Source organism: Natrix helvetica (genome assembly GCF_964273705.1).
Source record: "Natrix helvetica genome assembly, chromosome: 6".
Classification (NCBI taxonomy): Eukaryota; Metazoa; Chordata; class Lepidosauria; order Squamata; family Natricidae; genus Natrix; species Natrix helvetica.
In genome coordinates, this window is record NC_138553.1 from 47,009,700 (window position 1) to 47,033,827 (window position 24,128).

Here is a 24,128-nt window from a genome sequence, read left to right on the forward strand (position 1 = left end):
AGTTTGAGAAACACTGTGTTAGACCATAAAACATGAAAAACAACTTGGCTATACCACAAAAGCAGCCAGTTATGAAGTCTGTGGTGAGAATTTATTTATTAGAATCATTAGATAGTGCTGGTACATAGTGTTTAAACACTGTTATAAGATGGAAGAATGCAATCCAAACTGATACTTAGGGGAACATATATCTCATAAATAGACAAAATTCATTTAAATCATGTTGTCTTGCAAATTTATGCTTGAATTGGGGAATCCAAAACGGACTGACCACTTTAACTAAAATAGTGTTTCATATCATTAGTAAATGTAGAGAAACTCTTGTTATTTATCTGGTCACACACAACATTTAAATAACATTAGCAAGTAATCCATTGTTGCAATGCATTGCTAATAGAAAAAGTAAAAGCAAGAGAAGATACTGTAAGATCCAAAAAACTAGATTACTCTAGAGAAGAGACAGTGGAATAGTATCAGAATGTCCAAGCATTTTTAATAATTATAGGCTTCAAATCTAATTTAGGACATCATAAATTCCTCTTAGTTTATTTTTTAATAAATGCACATGTTTTAGAACTTTATAATTTTGAAATTAAATGGGAAGGCATTTGCCATAAACTTTTTTATAAACTTAGAATGGATACAATTTCTCAAACAGGAAGGGGAAAGATTCCGAGAACAAGAATTCAAGATCCTTTTTTTAAAAGTAAAGAAATCATTATATAGTGGGATCACATGCAATATTGCTTTGATATATTCTATTACCAATTTTCTTTACATAATACAGTAAGTACATTTCACTGTACTATTCCTGAGTACATTGAGATAAATCGTAATAGCCACAAATTATATTTCAGCCCAAATTATCTTTATCCTATCTACCAAATAGACTTGTATAATTTAGACCTACTTAATACTATGTCTGTTGCCCTTTCAGTAAATGTTCTATTTGATCGTCTTTGCTGGCCAGAAATAAAACTTAACAAATTTTCAGTGAATATACTCTTCCTATTAAAAATATATATGGCAATGCACCAATATATTTTCTACCTTCAGTAACGCAGTATAACAATACACTACATTTTAGTTAATTAAAAAATTGACAGGAGGGGACAGGTGGGTGTGTATGAAAGAACAAGAATCTCAATCAGATTTAGTCTAAATAAACAATCAGATTTAGTTGGTTTGATATCACTAGATAATAGTTTTTGTAAGGATAATTTAAATTTAAATCAGTTGCTTCTGTTAGAAACCTTTTGACTAATAAATGGATAGATGCAATAGTGCAAAACTCACTGAAAATCAGTAAATAATTAAAAAAGAAAAGATAAGGATAATTTAAAGCAACAGAGAAAACATCAGGGTTATTGTTGTTGTTTGGCACCCATTGTGCAAACAAAACTTATACCTCAAGGTAGGAATTTGTGCAATGAAACTACAAAGGGAAGCCCTATGATGATGACTAGATCAGTTTAGCATGCAACTGCACATAGAATCAGTTTAGAATAAATCATATAAAGACAATTTTGACTATCTTGAAACTGCTTTCTCTCATCTGCTTCAACTGATACTAACAATTCAGAGAAGCCTCCACATATTTCTTCCATATAGAAATAGTTCAATGTATAAATTATTAGAAGTTCAGAGAGACAATTTTGCTTTCTATCATGCTTTAGTAGAGCAGCTTTTAGTTGAATGTATCAAGCTGATCATCTCAACACGTAGTCATGGCCGTGTATCTGTTCATGTGTCCAAAAGCGCCACTGGTCTTCCAGACTGATTTTCCTATGAAAAAAAGGAATCTGGTAGTTGAAATAGCTGAGATTGTTTTAAATGCCCATTACAATCTTTGAAGCTATGGTAGGCTAAACAGACTCTCTTGTAATGGAGGTACTTTTTGTGTGTGTGATCTATGTATCTAGCCTTCAAGTACTTAGATAATATGGAAAAAGGACATATGCAAATTTGCTTGACATAATATAATTTGGCAAATGTTGTTTATAGTCTTGATGTAGAAATATGGCATAGAAAAATGGCTAGAATTATGGTTTTACTAAATATAATTTTCAGAATAGCAGTGTACATGCTGTTCTAGCTCTGATGGCACTTTTTCTTTTGGCAAAGTTTTACATCTTCCCTTAGGCTTTTCAGTACAGAACTATCACAATAAAAGGCTTCAAGTGTAGCAATTTTATCTCATTTCTTGTACCTTTCTACAATATTGAAATTCAGGCTAAATTATCACAAGGTCACAAAAAATAGATTATCAGCGTTACTAAAGGCACTGTATTTTTATTTTAAATTTCATTACTATGCCTGTTAATTCCCCTAAATGTTTATTTTCAGTGCTGTCCTGATAAGCACTGTACAAGTTCAATACAAATATTAGTATTGATGAAAAGAAAAGCATTTAGAAATTTGCGATTTTGAATTTACCATAATGGACTCTATCCAGGAAAATGTCATCAGCTGACAGCAGCTAATGAGATGTACTGCCAATCACTGGAAACATAAAACTAAAGGAAATAACTATCACAATTACTTTTCAACATACTTAGATGTTTTAGGTACAGAATATATGAAAAATAGAGAAACAGACTTAAACACAGCTCATCATATTGAAATCTTACTTTTTCTGGTTACATTAGCTTTCCTATTGTATTTTCAGAATTTTGGAACTTTAACTTTTTCTACAACCTGGTCTCTTCAAGTGTTTTGCAAATGCGGTGCCTCTAATTTTCAGCCAATATATTGGCTTAGAAATCAGACCATTGTAGCACAGCGCATTTGGCACCAGTCTGGACAAAAACTATTTAAGGCATGTGGTTCTACCATAGTTCTAGTTAACTGCAATACTGTAGATTAAACTGAGATGAACTCGTATATTATTCTGACTTTTTTGGGTTAATGTTCCTTATAGAGAATATTCTTAAATTTACTGACATCAAAACCGAAATGCTTGCCAGATAGAACAATATTAAAATGTCATCATAAAGGAAACACCAGTTTTTCCAAGAGAGAGTTCTAGTTGAATATCTGATTATATTCTTACACACTATAATTGGAACACCTTTCAGGCAATTTGTCTCCATAAGCATTCTAGTGAAATAAAAATGAAATTATAACAGAATAGGAACTTTAGCAAAGAGAAGTCCCCTTCTCTGTATATGTACACAAACACACTCTCTCTTCTGGAATTGGAGCCAGCATGCTTCAGAATGGTAGTTGCTGTGTAAGAGTGACAATGCCACTGCACTCAAACATTGCTGTGAACTCCCCAGATAAATTTGATTGGCCACATAGAAATTGCCCTTTGGTCTGATCGAATACTGTTCTTACGTTTCCAAAGGTTTCATTGTTGTAATCTGAACTCGCACTGATGCATGTATCTTAGATGTAATGTTCTAAATTACTAAGTGTCAGCAGTGTTGCTATTGCTCCAGATCTGGAATACTAAATACTTTCCAAAACGAATAATTATTGATTGACAAATTTCTCATAATCTGATAGAATTAGTACTTTCACTTATAAATGTATTATTACCATGTGAGATAAATGTAATTTGGGAATAATTATTTTACTAAAAACCTAGGGGCTTTTAGTCCTCTTTAGTCAGAAACAGATTACCTAGAATCAACAGGTATTAAATTCTAGTTAAGTGTCCAGTATTTGGTGTAAAAAACAGTACATCATTATGTTTAGCTATCCAAATATACTTCCACTGCTACATAACATGAATATTTACTTGTAGAGCTTCGTCTGAAAATATGAACTCCTTTAATTTCTGCATGATTATACTAAGGTCTACATATTGTTTTAAATTCAAATAATAAAATCTTACTTATTACTATATTGATCTTTCCAATGTTACCCCATTTTCTTATCTGTTGAAAAAATCAGTACCGTATGGTACAAATGTATGGGTGTCTATTGAGAAATAAATGAAAATAGACTTTAATAGGATTTAGCCCCAAGTAAGTAGATGAAGGATTGCAGCTTTAGACAAAATGCAATAACACTGGCCAGATTTGTATTGCCGTTCAAATAAAAATGCAATTTTCAAATTTTGTAAATATATGAAGCACTATCATTATGTGCTGATCTATACATTTCATGCTTTTTTAAGTCCAATGAGGAAATAAGCATCCTCTATACTGCAATTTTCTCATAATGTTTGGCTTTGTTTTGTTTTTCTTTCCCCTAGGAAACCATACTAGCTAAACTACTTTTTTCCTACATTCTCAAAATGCATTAGAATGGCAACCTCTCTTCAGAGAGTCCTCCACTTATAAGTCATTTAGCAACCATTAAGTTATGATGGCCTCAGGGTGCTTTAATGGTTCATAAAGCACTTCTGGCCACCATAAAATGTGCTCCCCCCAACTGCTTGCAGTGACCCATGATCATGATCTGTGACATTTCTTGCTGTTTTTCGGCAAAAAATGACAATTTGGGAAAGTGGACGTACAGTATGACCATGTGATTTGTTTAACAACCACTGTAACCCTAACCCTAACAACTGTAAAAAAATCAGGTCTGGTCACATAGAGCCTTGACTTACAACCAAAATTCCAGTACCAATTGTTGTTGTAAATTGTGGACTACCTGTATAAACGTTATAGCTGCTTAAAACAGGTTTTACTTTTTTAAATTGTAGATAGAAACTGTTTCATACTGTTATAAACTTTGCACAGTACTGTATACGTACAGACTTCTAACTGGGAATTCGAAAGAGTCAAAAATAGATTGAAAGGTAAAAATCAGCAATGGCAAATGTATAGGAAGTATTCGGGAGTAATTAAGCTATCAAGTATCTATTAAGGAGTTATGAGTATTAATTTAAGAGATTACATTCAGTAGGCATTCCATTTTTACTTTCAGTAAAACTTTTAAGTCGGTTTATAGAAAAGAGTAACTTATAACAGAACTGAAAGGATTTTTAGGCCACAAACTCATTATTCATAGAACTAAACCATGTTACTGGCTTTTATAAGTAAGTCATACAATGTATTAAATCCATCATTCTAACTTTGATACTTTGGTTTGCAATTCCTTTTTTCTGGGTTAAACTAAATATGAAAACATATTACATCATGCCTCTGTAAAAATAACAATGCTCTGAAATGAACATAATGCATCCTTAAATTGTGAAAGTCAGCTTTCTCTTAATTGACAATATTACAAATTGGCCTTTCCAATACACATGAAAAACACTGAACAAGATGAAACACAGAAAATATGCTGAACACAAATTACATACAGAGTTAAGCTACTGATACAACTGAAAAGAGGGAGGTAAAAGAAGATTTTCAAAAGTAAAAGGTAAAAAGAACCCACTGTAGATACATGATTGTGAATTATATTAAAAATATTTAGAGTGTGAATATCTGTATAAAAGTATAAAAAAGAGCCATCTAAAGCAAGACAAATTTTAAATTCTTTGATGGAAGAAACCTGATGGAAAAAAATTAATGCCGTATCTCAACAATAGTGGCAGGTGAATTCTAAACTCAAATTGGTGTATTTAAAAAAATAACTAACACAGAAGTCGCAAACTAAAGAGACATGTGCATTAGTGATACTTTTGAATGCATTAGGAGACCTGCTTTTTTACTTCTGCTTGCATCCTATCAGAGTGCATGGAATATTTGTTCCAGGAGGCCTTCATAGGTCTTTGAAGGTCTCAAAAGCAGTTTTAGAGAAAGTAATAGAGCTACACAAAGAAAAAAGAGCTAGAAGAGTTGCACTGTAGATAAATGCAATATCATCCTTTATGTCCTATATATACAATTTATAGCCCTTAGCCCATAAAGCATAGTACTCCTTTAACAATATCCATCTTCACTTGGCAAAAGGTTTGAAATTATTTAGTTGCATGTCATTTTCCTGCTAAATGATGTACCTTCTTCATATTATTACTTGTTGTTATTAACTTGAGAAAGCAAAAAAAATTTTTTTTTATAGAACTGCAACACAAACTTTTTAATAAAATTGTACCAGAGCATGTTTTCAATTACTAGTTGTTGGACTTATGGTTAGTGAATTTAAAGTGCATCTAAAGATCATGGGTAATTTTAAACTAATTCCATGAGCTACATGACATCTGAATGAAATCTTAATGAAGATGACAATTTCATCCATTTTCCCTCTCTCCCAAATCAGCCATTAAACAGCATTCTCCTCAGTATTAAAATTGGCTTTATTAGATTTAATAAAAGGATTTAATAGAAAGCTGCTCCTATTAGAAAAAGTTTGGAGGATAACAGCTGCCTGTCAGTCCTTTCTCAAAAACCCAGCACTCTGAAGAAAACCGTACCATGATTTTACAACTGAAGTTGACTAAAATCTTTCTCATTTATACCACACGTAAATTCAACTGGAATCTGTGAGTCTATTCATATACTATGAGAAATTCTACTGATTTGCAAATAATGCAAGTTTCAGGCAGCATAGGAGTGTCATAATGCCTTGCCAGTAATTTTAGGCACATGGCCAATTTATTATAATTGGCTACTATAACTTTCAGATAATAAAATAGGCACTATAAAAATGGCAAAAATATTTAAAAGCTGTTTCTATAATTATAAAGTGATAATGTTATTTAATACTTTTTCTACCTTAAATTCCCTTTAAGCAAGCAAATGAAGTATTCAGAAAAATCTATTAACCTATGAAAGGTGATAGCATTCAAAAATAAAACAGCACTCATCCAATTAAAACAATTCTTCACAAAGGTGCAAATGATTTCACTACTGCTTTCCAGGCTCACATAGGCAGGTCAGTACTGTTATGTCTAGTTTTTCTAGAAGTACCGTCGTCTCGTGGCAGTGCTTTCTGCAAGTTTGACATAGCAGCAGTTCTTTCAATATCTATCACAGCATATAGCTCGGTGCGCCTGGTTGGTGTTGGAGGAAGTGGAGTAGTAGGAGTTTTGGGAGTCTGTGGGTTATCAGAGTCACTGCCAGCTTCCAAATCAACTTGTATATAATTGAGTTGCCTGTGTTCTGAACTTGGTCGCCTAATATCAAAATTGAAGACCGTAGGGGTACAGTCCTGACGTCTTGCATATTCGACTTTGTGAGCACTTGATGGTACTGTTACATTCTCTGTATTGACATAATTATGCATGGGATCTAAGTTATTATGATAGCCATTCAAAGAGGGAGTCTTTGGTCCTAAACTGTCATCCTCCTCTTTACTTAGTTTATGAGCTTCCCAAACTGGAGGCAAAGAAGGAAGATTTTCATAATTTAACAGTGCAGTTCTCCTTTGAGCTGAATTATTGATATTTTGAGTATCAGAAGTACTGGATGACACTAGACGACCTCTCCTGTGCCCTGGAGCATTAGGGATAGACAATCTATTTACATTTTCATATGTTAGTTTATTACCAGAAGAAACTTCTTTGCGTTCATCACTGTCATATCCAGTATCCCATTCATTGTTACTATTTCCACTAGCTTGAGTATTGCTACCACTTGTTTCAGTATTGTTGCCACTAATTTGAGTACTGTTCCCACTTGATTCCAGTTTTTCCTTTTCCATTAATTGTCGCTGGACAGGAGTAGGGCCCAAAACAAATTTGACTCCTTGAGATTCCAGTACAACCTGCGCATCCCTGTTATCAGAGCAAGCCTCTTCTTCTCTTGCCTTGTTTGTTTCTGCATTGGGAACCTTTTGTTCCAGAGGTGTGCGTGCAGTTGGTTTGTTTTTTCTTTCTTCCTGTACGCCCGTTGTATTCACATATGTATGGACCTGCAAAAGTTAGAGTCCAATGTCAATCTTATATATTGCCATATTCTTTTTTGACTCTTGATCACATATATCTAACAATGATATATAATAATGTAGACACCCACTAAACATAAAACTGGATTCAGTGTACTTCCATCGTATACAGGGCATGTTTGAGCAATATTAATATAAATATATAATAATAGCTAGTTACAATACAATTAGAATATGGAAAAGAAAATTCAAAATAACTTACTTGTTCCTCTGCTACAAGTAAGGGGTGTGTGGACTCTTCACCTACTGAAGGAAGACGTGCACTTCCTACTGAAGGGTGTCTGCTGGAAGGATGTGATGAAGCATCTCCATAGGAGGGATACCTTGGGTACCCATTAGGTAAATTCTGCCCACTCAATCCAGGTGCTGGTTAAAAAGAAAATCCAATTATTACATTGATATCATTAATATTATTCCTTCAGAACATATATATTGATAAATACTAATTCACTACAAGTTAGACTGTAACAACTGCAAGGGCTTGTCCAGAGAGTAGCTAGGAGTCAAAAACTCAAAAAGCACAGACTCAAACATTTCAGCAAAGAGTTCACAGACTTTCATTATTAGCATTTTATCTTAAGAAAAGCAAAATTCATACTTTCTGTTCAGGACGAGGGGCCATATATGTTAAAAAGGCCCCTGCCTAGAGCAAGAGGTCACATATATTAAAACCAAATACATGTCTAGAAGCATGGACTGGCCAAAAGACGAAACAAAAACAAATGCAATTCTTGTTTTTGGCCTACTCTGCATCAGATTTTACTCATTAAAATTTATAACCTACACCATTCTCAAGACTTGAAGCAATTATTTATTATTTTTAATAAGTAACAAAATTGAGAAAAAAGAGCAAAAACCCAAAGACAATAATGGGAGATAGATACCGTATTTTTCAAACTATAAGACACACCAGACTATTTTACAGGAGGAAAACAAGAAAAAATAGTTTTTGGCCTCAGTGCGTTGCATTTTAGCGTTCCCTGGCCCCCAGAAGCACTCTTCACATGCCGTTTTTGCCAAAAGTGGGCCCATTTTTGCCAAAAACGGGTCCATTTTTAGATTCCAAAAAGTGACATGCGGAGGGCTTGGGAGGCCCAAAACAGGCCCATTTTTTTTTTGTGAAAACGGGCTGTGCAGAGCACTGCAGAGTGCTTCTGGGGACTGGGGAAGGTGAAAATGTGACACGCAGATGGGTTGGGAGGCCAAAAATGCCTGTATTTGGTCTATAAGACGCACCTAAATTTTCACCCACTTGGGGGGGGGGGGGGGAAGGTGCGTCTTATACTCCAAAAATACAGTACATTGTCAAAGAGAAGAAGAAAAAACACATAAAACATGCTTTAAGAAAAAAGTGAAAAAATAACAAAGAAAAAAAACATAGTATGATAGGGCATTATAACAATATACATACATACACACACACACACACATACATACATACATACGGTACATACATATATATGTATGTGTGTGTATTTATTTAATATAAATATTATTCAAGTATATATGTATTTCTAATACATTTATATGACAATAATTTTTAACCTATTATATTCTCCATAAATGAGTCTTATGTTTCATGATATTGGCTGTATATAGTCTACATATATAGGCAATTGGCCTATAAGTAGTAAATGAATCAGGTCTTCAATCAATTGAATAAATGGAGTTATACATTTATCTTTCTAATGCTGCAATATCAGTTTTGTAGCATAGTAAAGGTACAAAGAATCCATTTAAGCTATCTGGTTGTCTCCTAGGTACAGTATGTAGTTCAAAAAAAACATTAACTTCTGAAAAAATTAGCTTTTCTTATACAATCATATTTATATAGTCCACTACTTTCTCCCCAAACATGGCAAGTATATGGCACTGTAGAAACATATTCTCTCTTTCAATATCAGCAAGCATGTGTTTGCTGAAAACACAGGCTAAAGCCCCATTCTGAAGTCCTTCCAAGAGATCACCTCAGTACAGCCAGAGGGCCAATATCTGTCAGTGCTTTTGTACAGTAGGCCTCTCCAATCCAAACTTTGTCCTGACTCTACAGTAAGTTGTCATAGGTCATTCCCAAGACAATCTATCTCTGCCGACAACCTCCCTCCCCCAGAAACTTTCAATAACAGTGACTAGCATCAATCCTTATCATATTATTAACTTGAAAAAAAATACAGGAATGAATTCCATATGACAAATTATTTTAGTCCACTAATTACTTTATACTTTCTTTAAAATATTAACTGTCAAGTGGTGTGAAAATTATGTGTAATAATTATCACTTGAAACATTCAAAGTAAAAAAAAATTGGCAACCTTAACAAATCATGTAAGGTTAGTCAATGAATCACTCACACATCAACTTACTGGTAGGTGTGAGAGGTGTTCTTGGAACCTCAATCTCTGTTTGATGTAAACTCCTTTCTACAACTGGTTCTTCTACTACATTTATACTATTGTTTTGCATGATTTCCTGTAGCATATTAAACAGTTCCTCTGCACGAGCACACTTGAAGGCAAATATCCCTGCAAAAACATATATTAGACATCATAATAATGAATATATGCATAATCATTTATTCATATACCTGTTAGTGAAAGATATTTAGTTTTTAAATTTTTAACAATTATAACTTCCTGCCATTCCAAAGGAGAGTTTTTGGTATCTGTATCAGAAAACTAGTTGCGAGACCATAGCTACAGACCAAGAACTTTGAAGCATGCTTGTAGCCTAATGTGTCTAGCATAGGACGTGAATAATATCAGAAAACATCTCAAGAACAATTGCCTCTTAGCAGAACATAGTTTCACACTTAATACATTTCAAGTTTTCAGGTCAATTATAGTACCAAAATTAATGTACACATTATATATAAAGAAATAAGAAGGATCTAACACTAGGTACACAGCAGCGGTGGGATTCAAAATTTTTTACTACCGGTTCTGTAGGCATGGCTTGGTGGGCATGGCAGGGGAAGGATACTGTAAAATCTCCATTACCTCCCGATCACCTGAGATTCAGGAGGCAGAGAATAAATGGGGGCAGGGACAGTCAGAGGTGGTATTTACCAGTTCTCCGAACTGCTCAAAATTTCCACTATCGGTTCTCCAGAACTGGTCAGAACCTGCTGAATACCACCTCTGGTACACAGCCCAGAGTCATGTCAAAGTTAAAATTTGAAGGAATGGAAGACAGATGTGAATAGAACAAATAAAACAACCCTGATTTGGTCTCAAGGACTAAAATCAGAAACAAAGTTGTTCCACTTTTTCTTTCAGCAGCAATGAAACCCCCATCTTATTCTCATCAGCAAAGGGAAACAATATAGTTGCAATGTTGTATTATTTGTCCATTGAAAGAATTAAGTTGACCTTCTTATTAGCAATTGTATCTTTGCTATTGCAGGCTTATTTAACATCAAATATTTATTTAAATAATATTTTAAAAATTATGTACTATTCTATTCAAGCCAATAATAAATTTCAACTCACCCCCCCCCCCTTAAATAATAATCTATTAATTTAGTGTTATGCAAACTTCCTAACAGTAGGTGGGCCATGTACTATACTGTCTGGGATGATTCTCTTTGAAGAAAATTGTCTAGTCTAGGCCTGCTTCCAGGAAAGTAGGTTTATAAATTTGAAATTTTAAGGATTAAATAGGCAAAATTATAAGGCAAAATTAAGGATTTTGCCTTATAGAGCAATTTTAACAATTGCTGTGATTCTAAATAAGACTTTTAAAATGCTCCCATGCTATACCAACTGGAGCTGACATTATGAAAGCTGTGGTGTATAATCAATAATTTCAGTACACAGTGAAGGCTAGTATTTTAAGATAAAACTATTTTCACAGAGCTCCTTGATACTGAAACATACAACTCATACAAACAGGAAAATAATATTATACAACAGTTTAGAGATAAATTAATAATTTGGATAATTGGACAATAAATCATAAAGATGTATACTACATTTTTATACTGCATTTAACCATACTTCCTGAACAAAAAGCTGAAATGTTGATAAATAAATGGGACCATGTTTGTATATTCTCAAATATAAGGCAATAGTTGGATCCTGAAAATATGGTTACATATTTGCATTTATATGAGCTTAGTTTTTAAAATCCAATAAAGTATTTAAGTTTTAAGGATATAAACATGTTTACAATTTATGTCACTTATCTACACATGAATAATGTGGGAGATGTGATTTATTCAAGGCCATTATGTGAGTTCAATGACTCACAAACTGCACTTCTCTGATATTGACCTTCAGCAGTTGGTATTGAAAAGCACATTGTGTCAGGCTTGTAGTTATGTTCTTTTTAGGATCTTTGGCCTGCCACACTTTCTATTATTTTCCTATGCTGTTTCATTAGTGTAGTAGTTGGGAGGGGGGAATAGAAAGGAGTAGGATTGTGGAATGTATTGTTGTCATTCTTTTGTAGAAGCTCAAGGTCATCTTTTGTCTCCGCACCTCAACACCTGACCGGAAGCAGAGGGGTGTAGATGCCAGCGTGGAAGATGATGATTGGAACATGTGATGGATTTATGGGAGCGGGCATAAGTTTATGAACTTTCAACTGGGTGGAATTCCAGGAAGAAAATCAGAGCTGGAATTCCACAGATGTGCTAACATGCCTGTATGATTAAATTGGAACTTTAAGGATGATTCTGCCTTGGTCTCTGATTATTATTATTATTATTATTATTATTATTATTATTATTATTATTATTATTATTATTATTATTATTATTATTATTATTATTATTATTATTATTATTATTAGCGTTTATATACCGCCCCCTCTCCCGAAAGGGACTCGGGGTGGTGTACAGTCCACATTAAAATGCAACAGATTAAAACATAGAAATAACTACAGAAATACATGTATATGAGGAGGATAAAATATGCCAAACTGTACTGCTAATAAATAAGTCAATACAAAAGTTTAAAATATCAGATTAAATTTAAAACACTATCCCTCTAAAAACCAGTAAGAATGTGTATGCCAGGAGGTAGACGTTATAAATTATGCCTGATTGATTTCATGCATGGTATTTAGCACGCTGACACATTGTATATTAACATGAAGTTTCAAATAGCCACTGATAGAACTATTCTCTATGAAATTGTTTAATTTTCTCTTAAAACGCTCTAAGTTAGTGGCCATCACAGTCCTTGAAGCAATCAATTTCTCATTTTGTGACAAATATTTTTTTAACTCATACCAAAGCCGTTACCTCAATTCAGTTGTAATAAAGAGAGAGAGAAACATCAATTTAGTTCTTTCCCAATATTTTATCTCTCTGTGGTCCATCTCTAAATTAAAAATTATTTCTTCATAGGAAATGTTCTATTGTATCACTCTGTCTTTTTTCTAATTTCCTTGTGTGACTACACATTTTGGCTATTGTATTTTTTAAAAAGAAAATCCAATAAACTCTATGTCAAGGTTCTGACTAATGAACCCAAGCTAACCGAACCTGGCAGCAGCCATTTTTCTGTTCGTCGGTTGCTTTCTAGTTGAAACATGTCCTTTTCCTGCTGTCACTGAACACTCAATTGATAGTGTATAGATCAATGGAAACATGACTCTAAAACTGCTTTCTTGATCAGCGAATGCCAATTAGATTAATACTGTCTAATGTCAATAAAAACCTTCTGTAACAACATAATCCTATGTTGCAGGACAGTATTTCAGGATGAGAAGGTTGGGTTTCCTTTTCCAAATACTGTAATTAGTTCCAACCTTATGGTGAAGAGAGGGGAATCTGATAGATACCACTCCTTTTAATTTCCCTTCATGTCAGGTTTTTTCTCTTACTGATTATCTCTCGTTTTGGAATGGCCTGAAAAAGGGAGGGAGTGCCCCCAGAAAGCAGATGGGCAGGGCTAATCTTCCGGACTATCCTTGATGTACACATCGCTCTGTCAGACACAACATTCAGCCAGCTCTCATATTGATCTAAATATAATCTTTCCATTTGCCTGCAATGGAAGTTTTAAAACTATGGGATACCAAATACTGGCCTTCTGCCTTGCCAGTTGGTAGTCAGTAGGGCTTTGAACTTGTCAAAGCACTTCAGAAGATGGAGAGAATAATGGTATCCATAACAGGGATTAACTAAGTACAGTTGATCCAGGTTGGTTAATACTATATATTTCTAAGTCTTCATATCTTACCAATACTACTAGCTTTACATTATATATGAGTTCCATTTAACAGACTTATGAAATAGGGAACTATTTATACATACCTGGTCCAGTTTGACATCTTCGACCACTTTCAAATGAGAAAAGATTGGAATCATAGCCATAACGGCGCAGACAGAGGTAGTGCCACTTGACAGAATCCCGTTTACGGGTATACAAGATTAATTCTGTATCTGTAAGTTCCATTATACCAGAACCCAATTCATTACCATCGTCATCCACATTAATAACCTAGAAAATACATTTTTCAGAAAATAAACATGATTCACACAATCAAACTCATATTTATTTATACACATCCATATACTTTACTAAATATAATTGAGCAAGTATTTATTAAAAACTGCTAGATAAACTCATATTTATTTATACACAACCATATACTTTACTAAATATAATTGAGCAAGTATTTATTAACCTAGCATAATTGTAAGAATAATACATAGATAATTGGTATTTTATTTGTTCCCAGAATATGAAAATGTTTCTGCATGCAACAAAATATATTTCACATCTTTCAATCATCCATTGCAGCAGGTTTAAGTAGATATAATTTATTCCAAAGATTTGATGATATGAATTATGATATCAACTGTTCCTAATCTGAAAATGTTACAAAAGAAAATATCCAAATAAACCATGTGGTAAATAGACACATACACTAAGTAGCACAAATAATGGAGTATGATATTTTGTAATTATTTTATTTACAGTGCTCAAAATTTATGAGCATTAGTTCTGCATTGATGGGAGTTATAGTCCAAAGTATAGCAAATACAGACTGCCTAGCACTGTATCTCAACCTTACTTAGCTCTCAATTTAAGAATCAACTTGAAAATTGAGTCAGTTTTTTAAAATTGCTTCAAAAATCTCCATCATTCCTTACAATTAAATTTTCCCCCTTGTCAATCCCAAACCAGAACTTTGCACTCAAAAGTTTCCATGTAGAATTGTACCTTAAATTTGTTCTGATGGTTATCAGGGACTGCTTCTTTATCAGGACAGCTACAACAGCTACCCATGACTTCTTTAGAAGACCGTGTGATTACTATAGCAAAGAAAAGAGAATTGTTTTAAAGACAAATGCAATACAGAGAATGAAAAATGAAGTGCAAATAATTGCAACGTATTCAAGAACACATGATAGATATTATAAAAGCAGTATGAAGAGATCAAATGTAAACTGTCTTAAATATATGATATCTAATGCCTGAATAATGAACATGGAATTCCATATTTCTAAAATATTGTATTTTTTAATAATAACTCATTTGATAATGATGTTGATGTTTCTACATACAAAAGGAAAGTAACAAGGATGATTGAATAAATTGTATGAAACTTAGTCTATTAAGTATGCCTGGGAAAGTACTGAGCAGAATTTAATGAAACTGAATGTTTTCTGGAGTGAGGGACAGGAGGCTCCAGTAGTGGTATTATCACGCCCAATTGGCCACGAGACTGGGATGAAGCTGAAGCCACGCCTCTGTGCTCCACCCTTGACTTCCGGTTTCATCTCAGTCCGGCCAGAGACGAGACATAAAATTTTGACTCCTGATCTTTATCACTACTGGACCCTCCTTGCCTCTGCAGCCTCCTTGGGAAACAGCTCCCTTCTCCTGCCAGTAAGTTGCCTGACTGTGGTTTCCATTGCTGGCCACTAGGGAGAGTGCCTTCTTGTTGGGGGCTGTGAAGGTTTGGTCGCCAATACGGTGGCCATTTTGAGCCGCGCGAGCCATGTGGCGACGACAGTCCCTTGTCCCTGAGCGATCGAGAGGTTTGCGGGCTCGGGATTTCCAGCCTCACAGCCTCTCGTTGCTCCGAACGGCTTCAAAGTGTTTTTGGTGGCTGGAATCGAGCTGCGGCGAAGACAGGGCACTGGGAAGAGCACGAAGAGTGTTTGAGGATGCTGGAGAGCCGCGGAGTGGTGTAAAGGATGCTTGGGCATTTGGACAGCAGCCCCTAGACTTCACCAACCTCGGCATTAGCATTGGGGCTGTCCTTCCTTTCCTTTTGCCTTGCTGCAGCCGAAGAGTGGAGCTGAGGGAGCGTCGAGGAGGCTTCGCAAGGAGGGCCATGAGTATTGCCACGTGGCAAGATAGCGGAAGAGGTGGGAAAGTCCCCTTCTCCCCCACTTTCTCCTGGGGAGGGCCCATCTTCCAGACAGGGCCCCACTGCCTCAGCTAGGGCACAAAGGGCTGCAGCTGCCTCTCGTCCCTCACGTGCCACCCAGAGGGATGAGCTTAGGAGACATAAGGCCCTCTCTAAGACCTTTTCTAGGGCAGAGAAATTAAGAGCCCAGCAGGGCAGACTCAGTGCTTCTCCTCCCCGATCTAGATCACCATTGGGGGGTGCGCCTCAGCCTGTTTCCCTCCCAAGTTCTCCAGATTCCCTAGGGAGGTACTTTGGGGAGATTTCCCTTTCTCCACCCCTTTCCTTGGAAGACCAGGATCTGGACATGGAGGATTCCTGTATGCAGGTGGACCCACCTAGGGATCAGGCTTCGCCTAGGCCTGCCTTGCCCCCCCCCCCCAAGCTTGGGCATCCCAGGCTCCAGTGAATTCCTGCTGGGATTCATTGGATGTGGATGATCTTCCCAGAGGGTTGCAGAATCTTATTGGGAGGGTCATCTCTTCTGGCATTGCTGCAGGCTTGCAGCAACGGGCCGCTTGGTCCTCAGCACTGGATAAGGGCAAGGCCCCTAGGGCCAGCTCCTCTCAGGGACATCCTTCCTCCAGCCCGTGAGCCACCCCGTATCTCCTTCCCTGGCTAGTGAAGGTTCAATGTCAGGGGATAAGGCCCAGAGGGACCCAGACCTTTCTGAGGATGAGGAAGATTCAAAGCCGGAGCCTACAGCTTTTGCTGGCTTTTTTCCTCCAAATTTATTCTGATCCCTTCTGCGCAAGGCATGTACAACTGCTCAGCTTGGACGGGGCGAGGGGGCTAAGGAAGGAGCTAAGGATGGAGCTAAGGAAGGAGGTTACAGTGAAAAAGCCCGAGGGCCCGTTTTTTTCTGAACCCAAGTCTGCTAAGGAGGAGATTCCTGCTCCTCACCTGTTTTTGGAGGTGGTGAAGAAGCAGTAGAAGAAGCCTGCGGCTTTTCCAAACCCTGGCAGCAATGATGAGCGTTTCTATAATATCGAGCCAGATTTTTCCCAGGCCTTACAGCTGCCCACTGTGGACCCTCCTGTGGTCGCTTTGGCGTCTCCCACCTCTCTGGTAGCCAAGGATGTGGCTGACAACCTGAAGGCGGATGACAGGAAGGCGGAGATGACGCTGAGGAAGACGTTCCAGTCTGCAGCCTGGGCCATCAAGACAGCGGCGTCTGCATCCTTCTTCAACCGCATGGCTATCCTGTGGATGGAGAAGATCCAGGAGCACGTCCCTCCAAAGGATATGTGTCTTCACCAGGACTTAAACAAGTTGATGGCGGTGGCACAGTTTTTGGCTGATGCCGCGTTGAATGCAATGAAGTTCGCTTCCAGGGCTCTGGCGTCGTCAGTTACCTCTTGTCGCCTTCTTTGGCTCCGGGGTTGGCAGGCAGACAACAAGTCGAAGTGGCAACTGGCGTCGGCCGACTACACAGGGGGTTCTCTCTTTGGAGCCTCCCTTCACCCGATCCTCGTGGAGGACAAGAATAAGAAGAAACTCCTGCACATCCGGTCGGTATCACGGCACATTCTACCAGGAGTGCGTCTACCTCGGCGGCTTGGGCTTCCCAGGCACCAATAGAGGACATTTGCAGGGTGGTGACATGGGCTTCCCAGTCACCATTTATTCGGCATTACAGGTTGGATGCGTTCGCATCGGCTGATGCAGCATTTGGTTGCCAGGTCCTAGCAGATCGTTAGTTTCCCACCCCATGGGACTATAGCTTGGGTAGGTCCCACTACTGGAGATTCTTATTCCTCACTCCGGAAAATAGCAGTTGGTCTTACCCAAACTGCTATTTTAGGAATTGGGACAGGAGGCTCCAGATCCCGCCCTATGTTAGCTAGATAGCTGGTGGGGAGTGAGATTTCTCCTTTGTGCCTTGTTTTCAGGCTCGCTTCGATGAAACTGGAAGTGGAGCACAGAGGCGTGGCTTCAACTTCATCCCAGTCTCGTGGCCAATTGGACGTGATAATACCACTACTGGAGCCTCCTGTCCCAACTCCTAAAATAGCAGTTCAGGTAAGACCAACTGCCAATTTGCAACAAATGTTAGACTGCTTGATGCAACAAAGAGTACAAACCTTAAAATGGAAAAGTAAAGCAAATGCTGCAGGTTTTACATAAATAATGAAAAATTAGAGCAAATAGATCAATGTATATACCTTGGTAGAATGTTTTCTAAAGATGGGGAAAGGGGTGGAGACATGTTAAGATACATACATGTTCTGGTAGAAAGGTAATGGGAGTATTGCTTTCTAAAAAAAGGTTATAGCTAGAATACATTAGTAAACTGGCAAAGGTGTTTACTTGCCACAAAAAGTAAAGCTGGAAAACCACAATTTTTATTTTTAGCTAATTAAAAAGCACAATAAAAAACTGTTGCTCTGTTGTTTTGGGGCAGGTTACTTACATTCTATCTATGTACAGAACAAGAAATATAGTAACAATTGTATACCTTATAATTCATATACAAGATGATTTCAGATTCTGATAGAGAAACATCTCACTGAAAGTAGATATACTCACCTAGATTTGGCCATTAATATTCGTAGCCTCTGGTATAGCAGCAGTAATCCTTTCATACTTCAAAACATTGTGTTTTCTTTCCAGATAGTTGCTGGACCTATGAATATAAGTTTGAACAAACTGTAAAATGAATTAAGACAACAGCTTTAAATAAAAAACTGCCTCTAAAATAAAACTGGTTACTATTGTGTTCTGAACCATTACTAATTATTCCTAATGAACAGCTACTATAGAGTATATGTTTCTTTTTTATATATAACAAAAAACTACTTTTTGAATTCAGTGTACAACAGAAGACACTCCACTCATCTTCTGTTGAAGTATGTTAGATTATAACTTTTGCACATCCATTTGAATAGCAATAACACTTAGACTTGTATACCGCTTCATAGTGCTTTATTGCCCTCTCTAAGCTGTTTACAGCATATTGCCCCCAACAATCTGGGTCCTCATTTTACCGACCTTGGAAGGATGGAAGGCTCAGTCAACCTTATGATAGAACTTCTGGCAGTTGGCAGAATTAGCCTGCAATACTGTATTCTAACTACTGCACCACCATGGCTCTTGTCTAATAATAGAGCATATATAAGAAAAGTTATAGGTATTTTGCATTCAGCAATCTTGACTTCTGTATAGTAAATAGCACTGCACAATCAACATGTCATGCTATTAAAAGCTAGGTATGTAGTGTTGATTCCTCTACATTCTGCTACAGCGGTCAACACTCATCCCTCAAGATATTGGACTGCAATTCCTGTCATCCGGTACCATCTAGTACAGCAATGGCAAACTTTTTGGCTCGCGTGCCATAAGTGGGGGGAGTGCAGGGGGGTCGTGTGCGGGCGTGCCGCACCCATAATGCAATGCGCAAACCCCAGTGCGCATGCGTGCACTACAGGCATGACCCCCCCCATTTTACATGCTTTTTTCGCCCTCCCCAGACTCCAGAGGCTTTATAGGAGCCTGGGGAGGGCGAAAACAGCCCCCCCGCCCCCCCCCCCACGGAGGCATCAGGGAAGCCTCCAGACAGTCCCTGAAGCCTTCGGAGCGCTCAAAACGACCCTCCAAGCAAACCGGAAATGACTTCCTGTTTGCTCGGAGGGTCATTTTAAGCGTTCCAAAGGCTTCAGGAATCGTCCGGAGGCTTCCCTGATGCCTTCGGAGCGCTCAAAACGACCCTCCGAACAAACCAGAAGTCGGGGTCGCGCCTGTAGTGCGCACATGGGCACTGAGGGTCGTGCATTGCATTATGGGTGCGGCACGCCCGCACACGACCCCCCTGCGCTCCCTGACAAATGGCTCCGCGTGCCACCTGTGGCACACGTGCCATAGGTTCGCCATCATTGAGTATTCCAGCATCAGCCGCTCTAGGAGTGCTCTCTATGGTGGGCCGGTTGCTGGAAGACTCTCTGTCCGGCAGCCGGCCCACCATAGAGAGCACTCTTAGAGTGGCCGATGCTGGAAGACTCGGCCCCGAGTTCTGGAGTTTGGAAGTTATGCTCGGAGTAGGGCAGCAGCGGGCAGCGGCGGTGCCCTGGGAGAGCTGCACAAGGGCTTGGTGAGGCTGCGGGTGGAACAGGCGCTCGCGCAGCTCCCCTCTCCAGCCAGGCAGAGCTCCTTGCACTGACCTAGGGGGTATCCCGAATGTGCCAAGCCGCGGGAGCTGGGGGGTGGGCAGAGCGCCACATGGCTTGGCACCTTAGGGTACCCCCTAGGTCAGTTAATGGCGCTCTGCCCGGCTGGAGAGGGGATTTGCAGCTGCTGGTAAGCATGGTTACCTCGTGGCTGCTTCGTCCCTGAGGCTGTGCCCGGCTCTTCGGGAGCCAGTTTACAAGAGAGCAGCCACCCGGCAACTTTCCCCTCCAGCCAGGCAGACCACCACTCCCCAACTTAGCGGTATCCCAAAGGCGGCAAGCAACATGAGCGCTCCCCCCCGCTCCTGCGACTTGTCGCTTTCGGGATAATGCTAGGTCAGTGAGTGGTGCTCTGCCTGGCCGAAGGTTGGGGGTGTTGTCCAGGGAGTTTATTTTCGGGGGTGGGCTTATATTTTTGCCCATGCGAAAAAGGTGGCAAGGCTTTAGTTTCGGGACAGGTCGTATTTTGGGGGAAACACGGTATAAAAACAATGATATTTTGAATTCAAAAATTATAATACATAGCAGCTGAGAAAAACAACAGTCAGCAGTGCTAATACATCCAGGAGACATGCTCTTTCACACACACTCAGGGTCCTAGGCCTGGGCACAGAAACTGGTCTTTACTGGGCTACAAATAGACTGCAGAGTCAGGGTCTAATCTCCATATGGCGGGTGTTATAGTGGAAAAGGAAGGACTCTTCTTGGTCCTTGTCAACCAGTACTCCTTAGCCAATGCATGCCCATCCTGCCCTGCCGAACCAGATTGGAGGAATAGAAATGAAATTATCTATTTTTAAATATCAAATTCTTGCATTAGAAAAATCTATTGATATCAGTATCAAGGGAGGAGGAGAGAAATATGTTAACATTAAATTCAACTATTATTTTTTTAATATCTAATGCTATAAAGACCAGCTTAAAAGTAGCATGAAGAATTTTTTTTTTTATAAAAAAATTTTTTTGTTAAGTTTTATAACAGAATGCTACAGTTGATTGTTTTCAGAACATGAAAGAGACTAAATTTAGTTTGGAACCTTATGAAAACATTCTTTAAATACCACAACAATAAAAAGCTCAGAAAAGTCAAGACTACATCCCCCAACACCTTAGTATAATCCTGAAAATGTTGTTAAAAAGGAGGTTTAAAGGAATTTGCCCATTTATAAAAAGAGCAATTCAACATTTTGAAGGTAGAAAGCTGAAATCATGAAACAACATCGTATCACATATAAAGTCAGAATCTTTCTGAGATCTTTTTCATAATTCATAACTTCATCAAACATTAGAAGCTCTGTGTCAATCGTCCCAACATGGTCAAATAGAAAAGAAAGACTCTCAAATCCATTGTTAGTGAAAGTACACTTCACTAAAGCCAAGTGATTACAAAGATGCAAAGTAGGATCTGAGATTTTAACATCCAAAGCATAACCTTCCCCCATTGTTATCTCTAGGTCTCCAATTGGATTCAAAGAAATTGATTGGATAACAGTCCCTGTCTTCGCAGGCTGGATGGTGCTGCATTCCACAGTGTGACCTTGGAACTGCCAGCAGCTCTCACGGGACAGCAAGATGCTTAGTTTTGATTCCTCTTTCCCTTATCCAACCCCGCAGTTCCTTCCCCCCACTGCATGTAGTAGAATGGCAGTAAGCAAAGCATGGCATAGTGAGATGGCAGTCCTGACACTGCTGATACAACAAAATATAGAAATTATTCAAATAATTATTCAACTATTTTTCACACTTCCTGCATTATTCCAGCATAGTCAAACTTGTGGAAACAGGTTGGTACCTATAGCATTTATTTTTTAAAAACTACATATAGCTCTTAAGAGCATCAGTCCATTACATTTGAAAAAAAAAGTATTTAAATGGCAGTTCACATAATATCCACTTTGGTAGTGAATGCTATGAATGGATGATTCAGAAAACTCATAAATATGTGTATAATACTTTTTTTTGCTTCAGTCCAGTATTTGTTTTGACAAAAACAAATTTCAGAAATAAGGAAAAATATCCTCAACTTACATATCTGATAAAAAATAACCTGCTTTGATATAGTATCTTGCAATTTATGACACCTACTACCTTTTGATTCCCAAGTATCTTTTTATTCAGCATATTTAAAGAAGCATTTATTTCTTATGAGTTTATTATGTTTGAAGGTATTAATTACCAACTGCCTTCCTGTCCAGAATTATCAAATTGCTTCTAATTTAATCTTCCTCACATGAACTAGCTGCAATCTAATCTTTGGTAAGACTGGTTTTCCAATACCATTTCCTTCTCTTTTAGATAAATATATTTTCAAGCTATAGTACTAGTGTTAGTTAAAATATCATCTGACCACTCTTCCATTATAATTGGCTATATTTCTCCCTTTTCAAATCTAAAAAATGAGTCACAGATTCTTGTATTATGCTAAGCTGTAATATAGTTTAGTTTAATATAACTTTGACCTCGCGTATTGTGTGCACATAATCACTGTCATAAATTAGGCACGGTTTAATTTTTATTTGGGGGGGGGGAGACAAGCTTGAAAAAAACATATTTATGTTTATATTTGAAGAAACATATACTAAATAGCCAATTTGGCATAGTGATTTAAGAATCAGGCTAGAAATTGGAGGACCATGAATTCTAGTCCCACCTTGGGTACAAAGCCAGTTGGGTGACCTTGAACAAGTCACTTTCTCTCAAACCTAGCAAGGAGCGATGGCAAACCACTTTGCCAAGAAAACTGCTGGGTCCTGTCCAGGCAGTCTCTGAGAATCAGACACGATTGAATGGAAAAAAAAGTTTTTCCATGGTATTTGATCCCAGAAATAATTTAACAAACTTTGGATTAGTATAACATGTGATTTCCCAATATATTTCATTGTCTTCATGCAAATGTAGTACATAGGTACAAATGCCTTAATCTGAACAGAAGATAGCAAAACAGACAGGCTGTATGCTGAATATAAGATAAACTAGATTGGAAAATGAATGTGGTTTAAAAACTTGGAGAATGAAACAATAACCTGCACTATGCTGAGAATTGAAAATGCAAATGACGCAGAAATTCTTTTAATGAAAGTCAAGGAGTCCAGTGAAATATGGAATTAAAAGTAAATATAAAGAATTGCAACTGAATATAAAACTATGGTATATAATAATAAATATAAACAATTTATATTTATATAAAAATATAAAACTAATTGCAACTGAACTGATGGACAGCTCCTGCCTTTTAGAATTGACTATAAACAATATAGGAAGAAACAGTCAATAAATATTCCGCACACTAGTACTTGCTAGAATAGAAATGAAGGCCTGAGGAAAAAATATTAAAATGTCAGGATGTGTCAATACCTACAAAGATCAGATTCATTCAGTGGTTTTCCCATGTCAGTCTATGGAAGTGAACGTTGGACTGTGAAGAAGCAGAAGAGTATTGCCACTTTTGAACTTAGTTGTTGAAAAAATTTCTGAGAATATCACATTAGGATGGCTTTCCTGCAAAAGTTACTGACTATGATTAAGAAGTTGCATAGGACAGGAAAAAAGAAGCAATAATGTGCTCCGATCAACTTCAATTAGCTGAACAAATTTAATGGGTTATGAAAAATCCCCTATATCTTTACAGATTAACAGCTTCCAAATTCGGTATGAACTGTGAAGAGAAAGGTCATTCCTGTATATTGTTTACCCAGGCATTATCCTAGTCCCCTCTCACAATTTTCTAAATAGCAAATAGTTTGGAGATGAATTCAGGGCTTCGGCATTCATGGCAAGGCATATTCAAAGTCTCTGAGGGCATGTGAA

The 24,128-nt window shown here is 37.6% G+C and overlaps 1 protein-coding gene across 5 annotated transcripts in view; it reads right to left on the minus strand.

The window, feature by feature from the left end:
- The window catches only part of FRS2 (fibroblast growth factor receptor substrate 2), a 53,760-nt gene that overhangs the window by 1,290 nt on the left and 28,342 nt on the right, over positions 1-24,128 (minus strand). For 3 of the 5 annotated variants that reach the window (XR_014175825.1, XR_014175826.1, XR_014175827.1), the window contains exons 2-7: positions 18,688-18,784; positions 14,964-15,055; positions 14,051-14,237; positions 10,152-10,310; positions 7,991-8,154; positions 33-7,755 (exon numbers count right to left, since the gene is read on the minus strand). Coding sequence is in view for 1 of the 5 variants with exons in the window: in XM_081958591.1 (XP_081814717.1) it covers positions 6,766-7,755; positions 7,991-8,154; positions 10,152-10,310; positions 14,051-14,237; positions 14,964-15,029 (1,566 nt within the window). In the remaining 4 variants the exon portion in view is untranslated. Of the gene's footprint in view, positions 1-9; positions 7,756-7,990; positions 8,155-10,151; positions 10,311-14,050; positions 14,238-14,963; positions 15,056-17,061; positions 17,629-18,687; positions 18,785-24,128 lie in introns of those variants that run through there. The other 2 variants (XR_014175824.1, XM_081958591.1) reach the window with 2 other exon arrangements.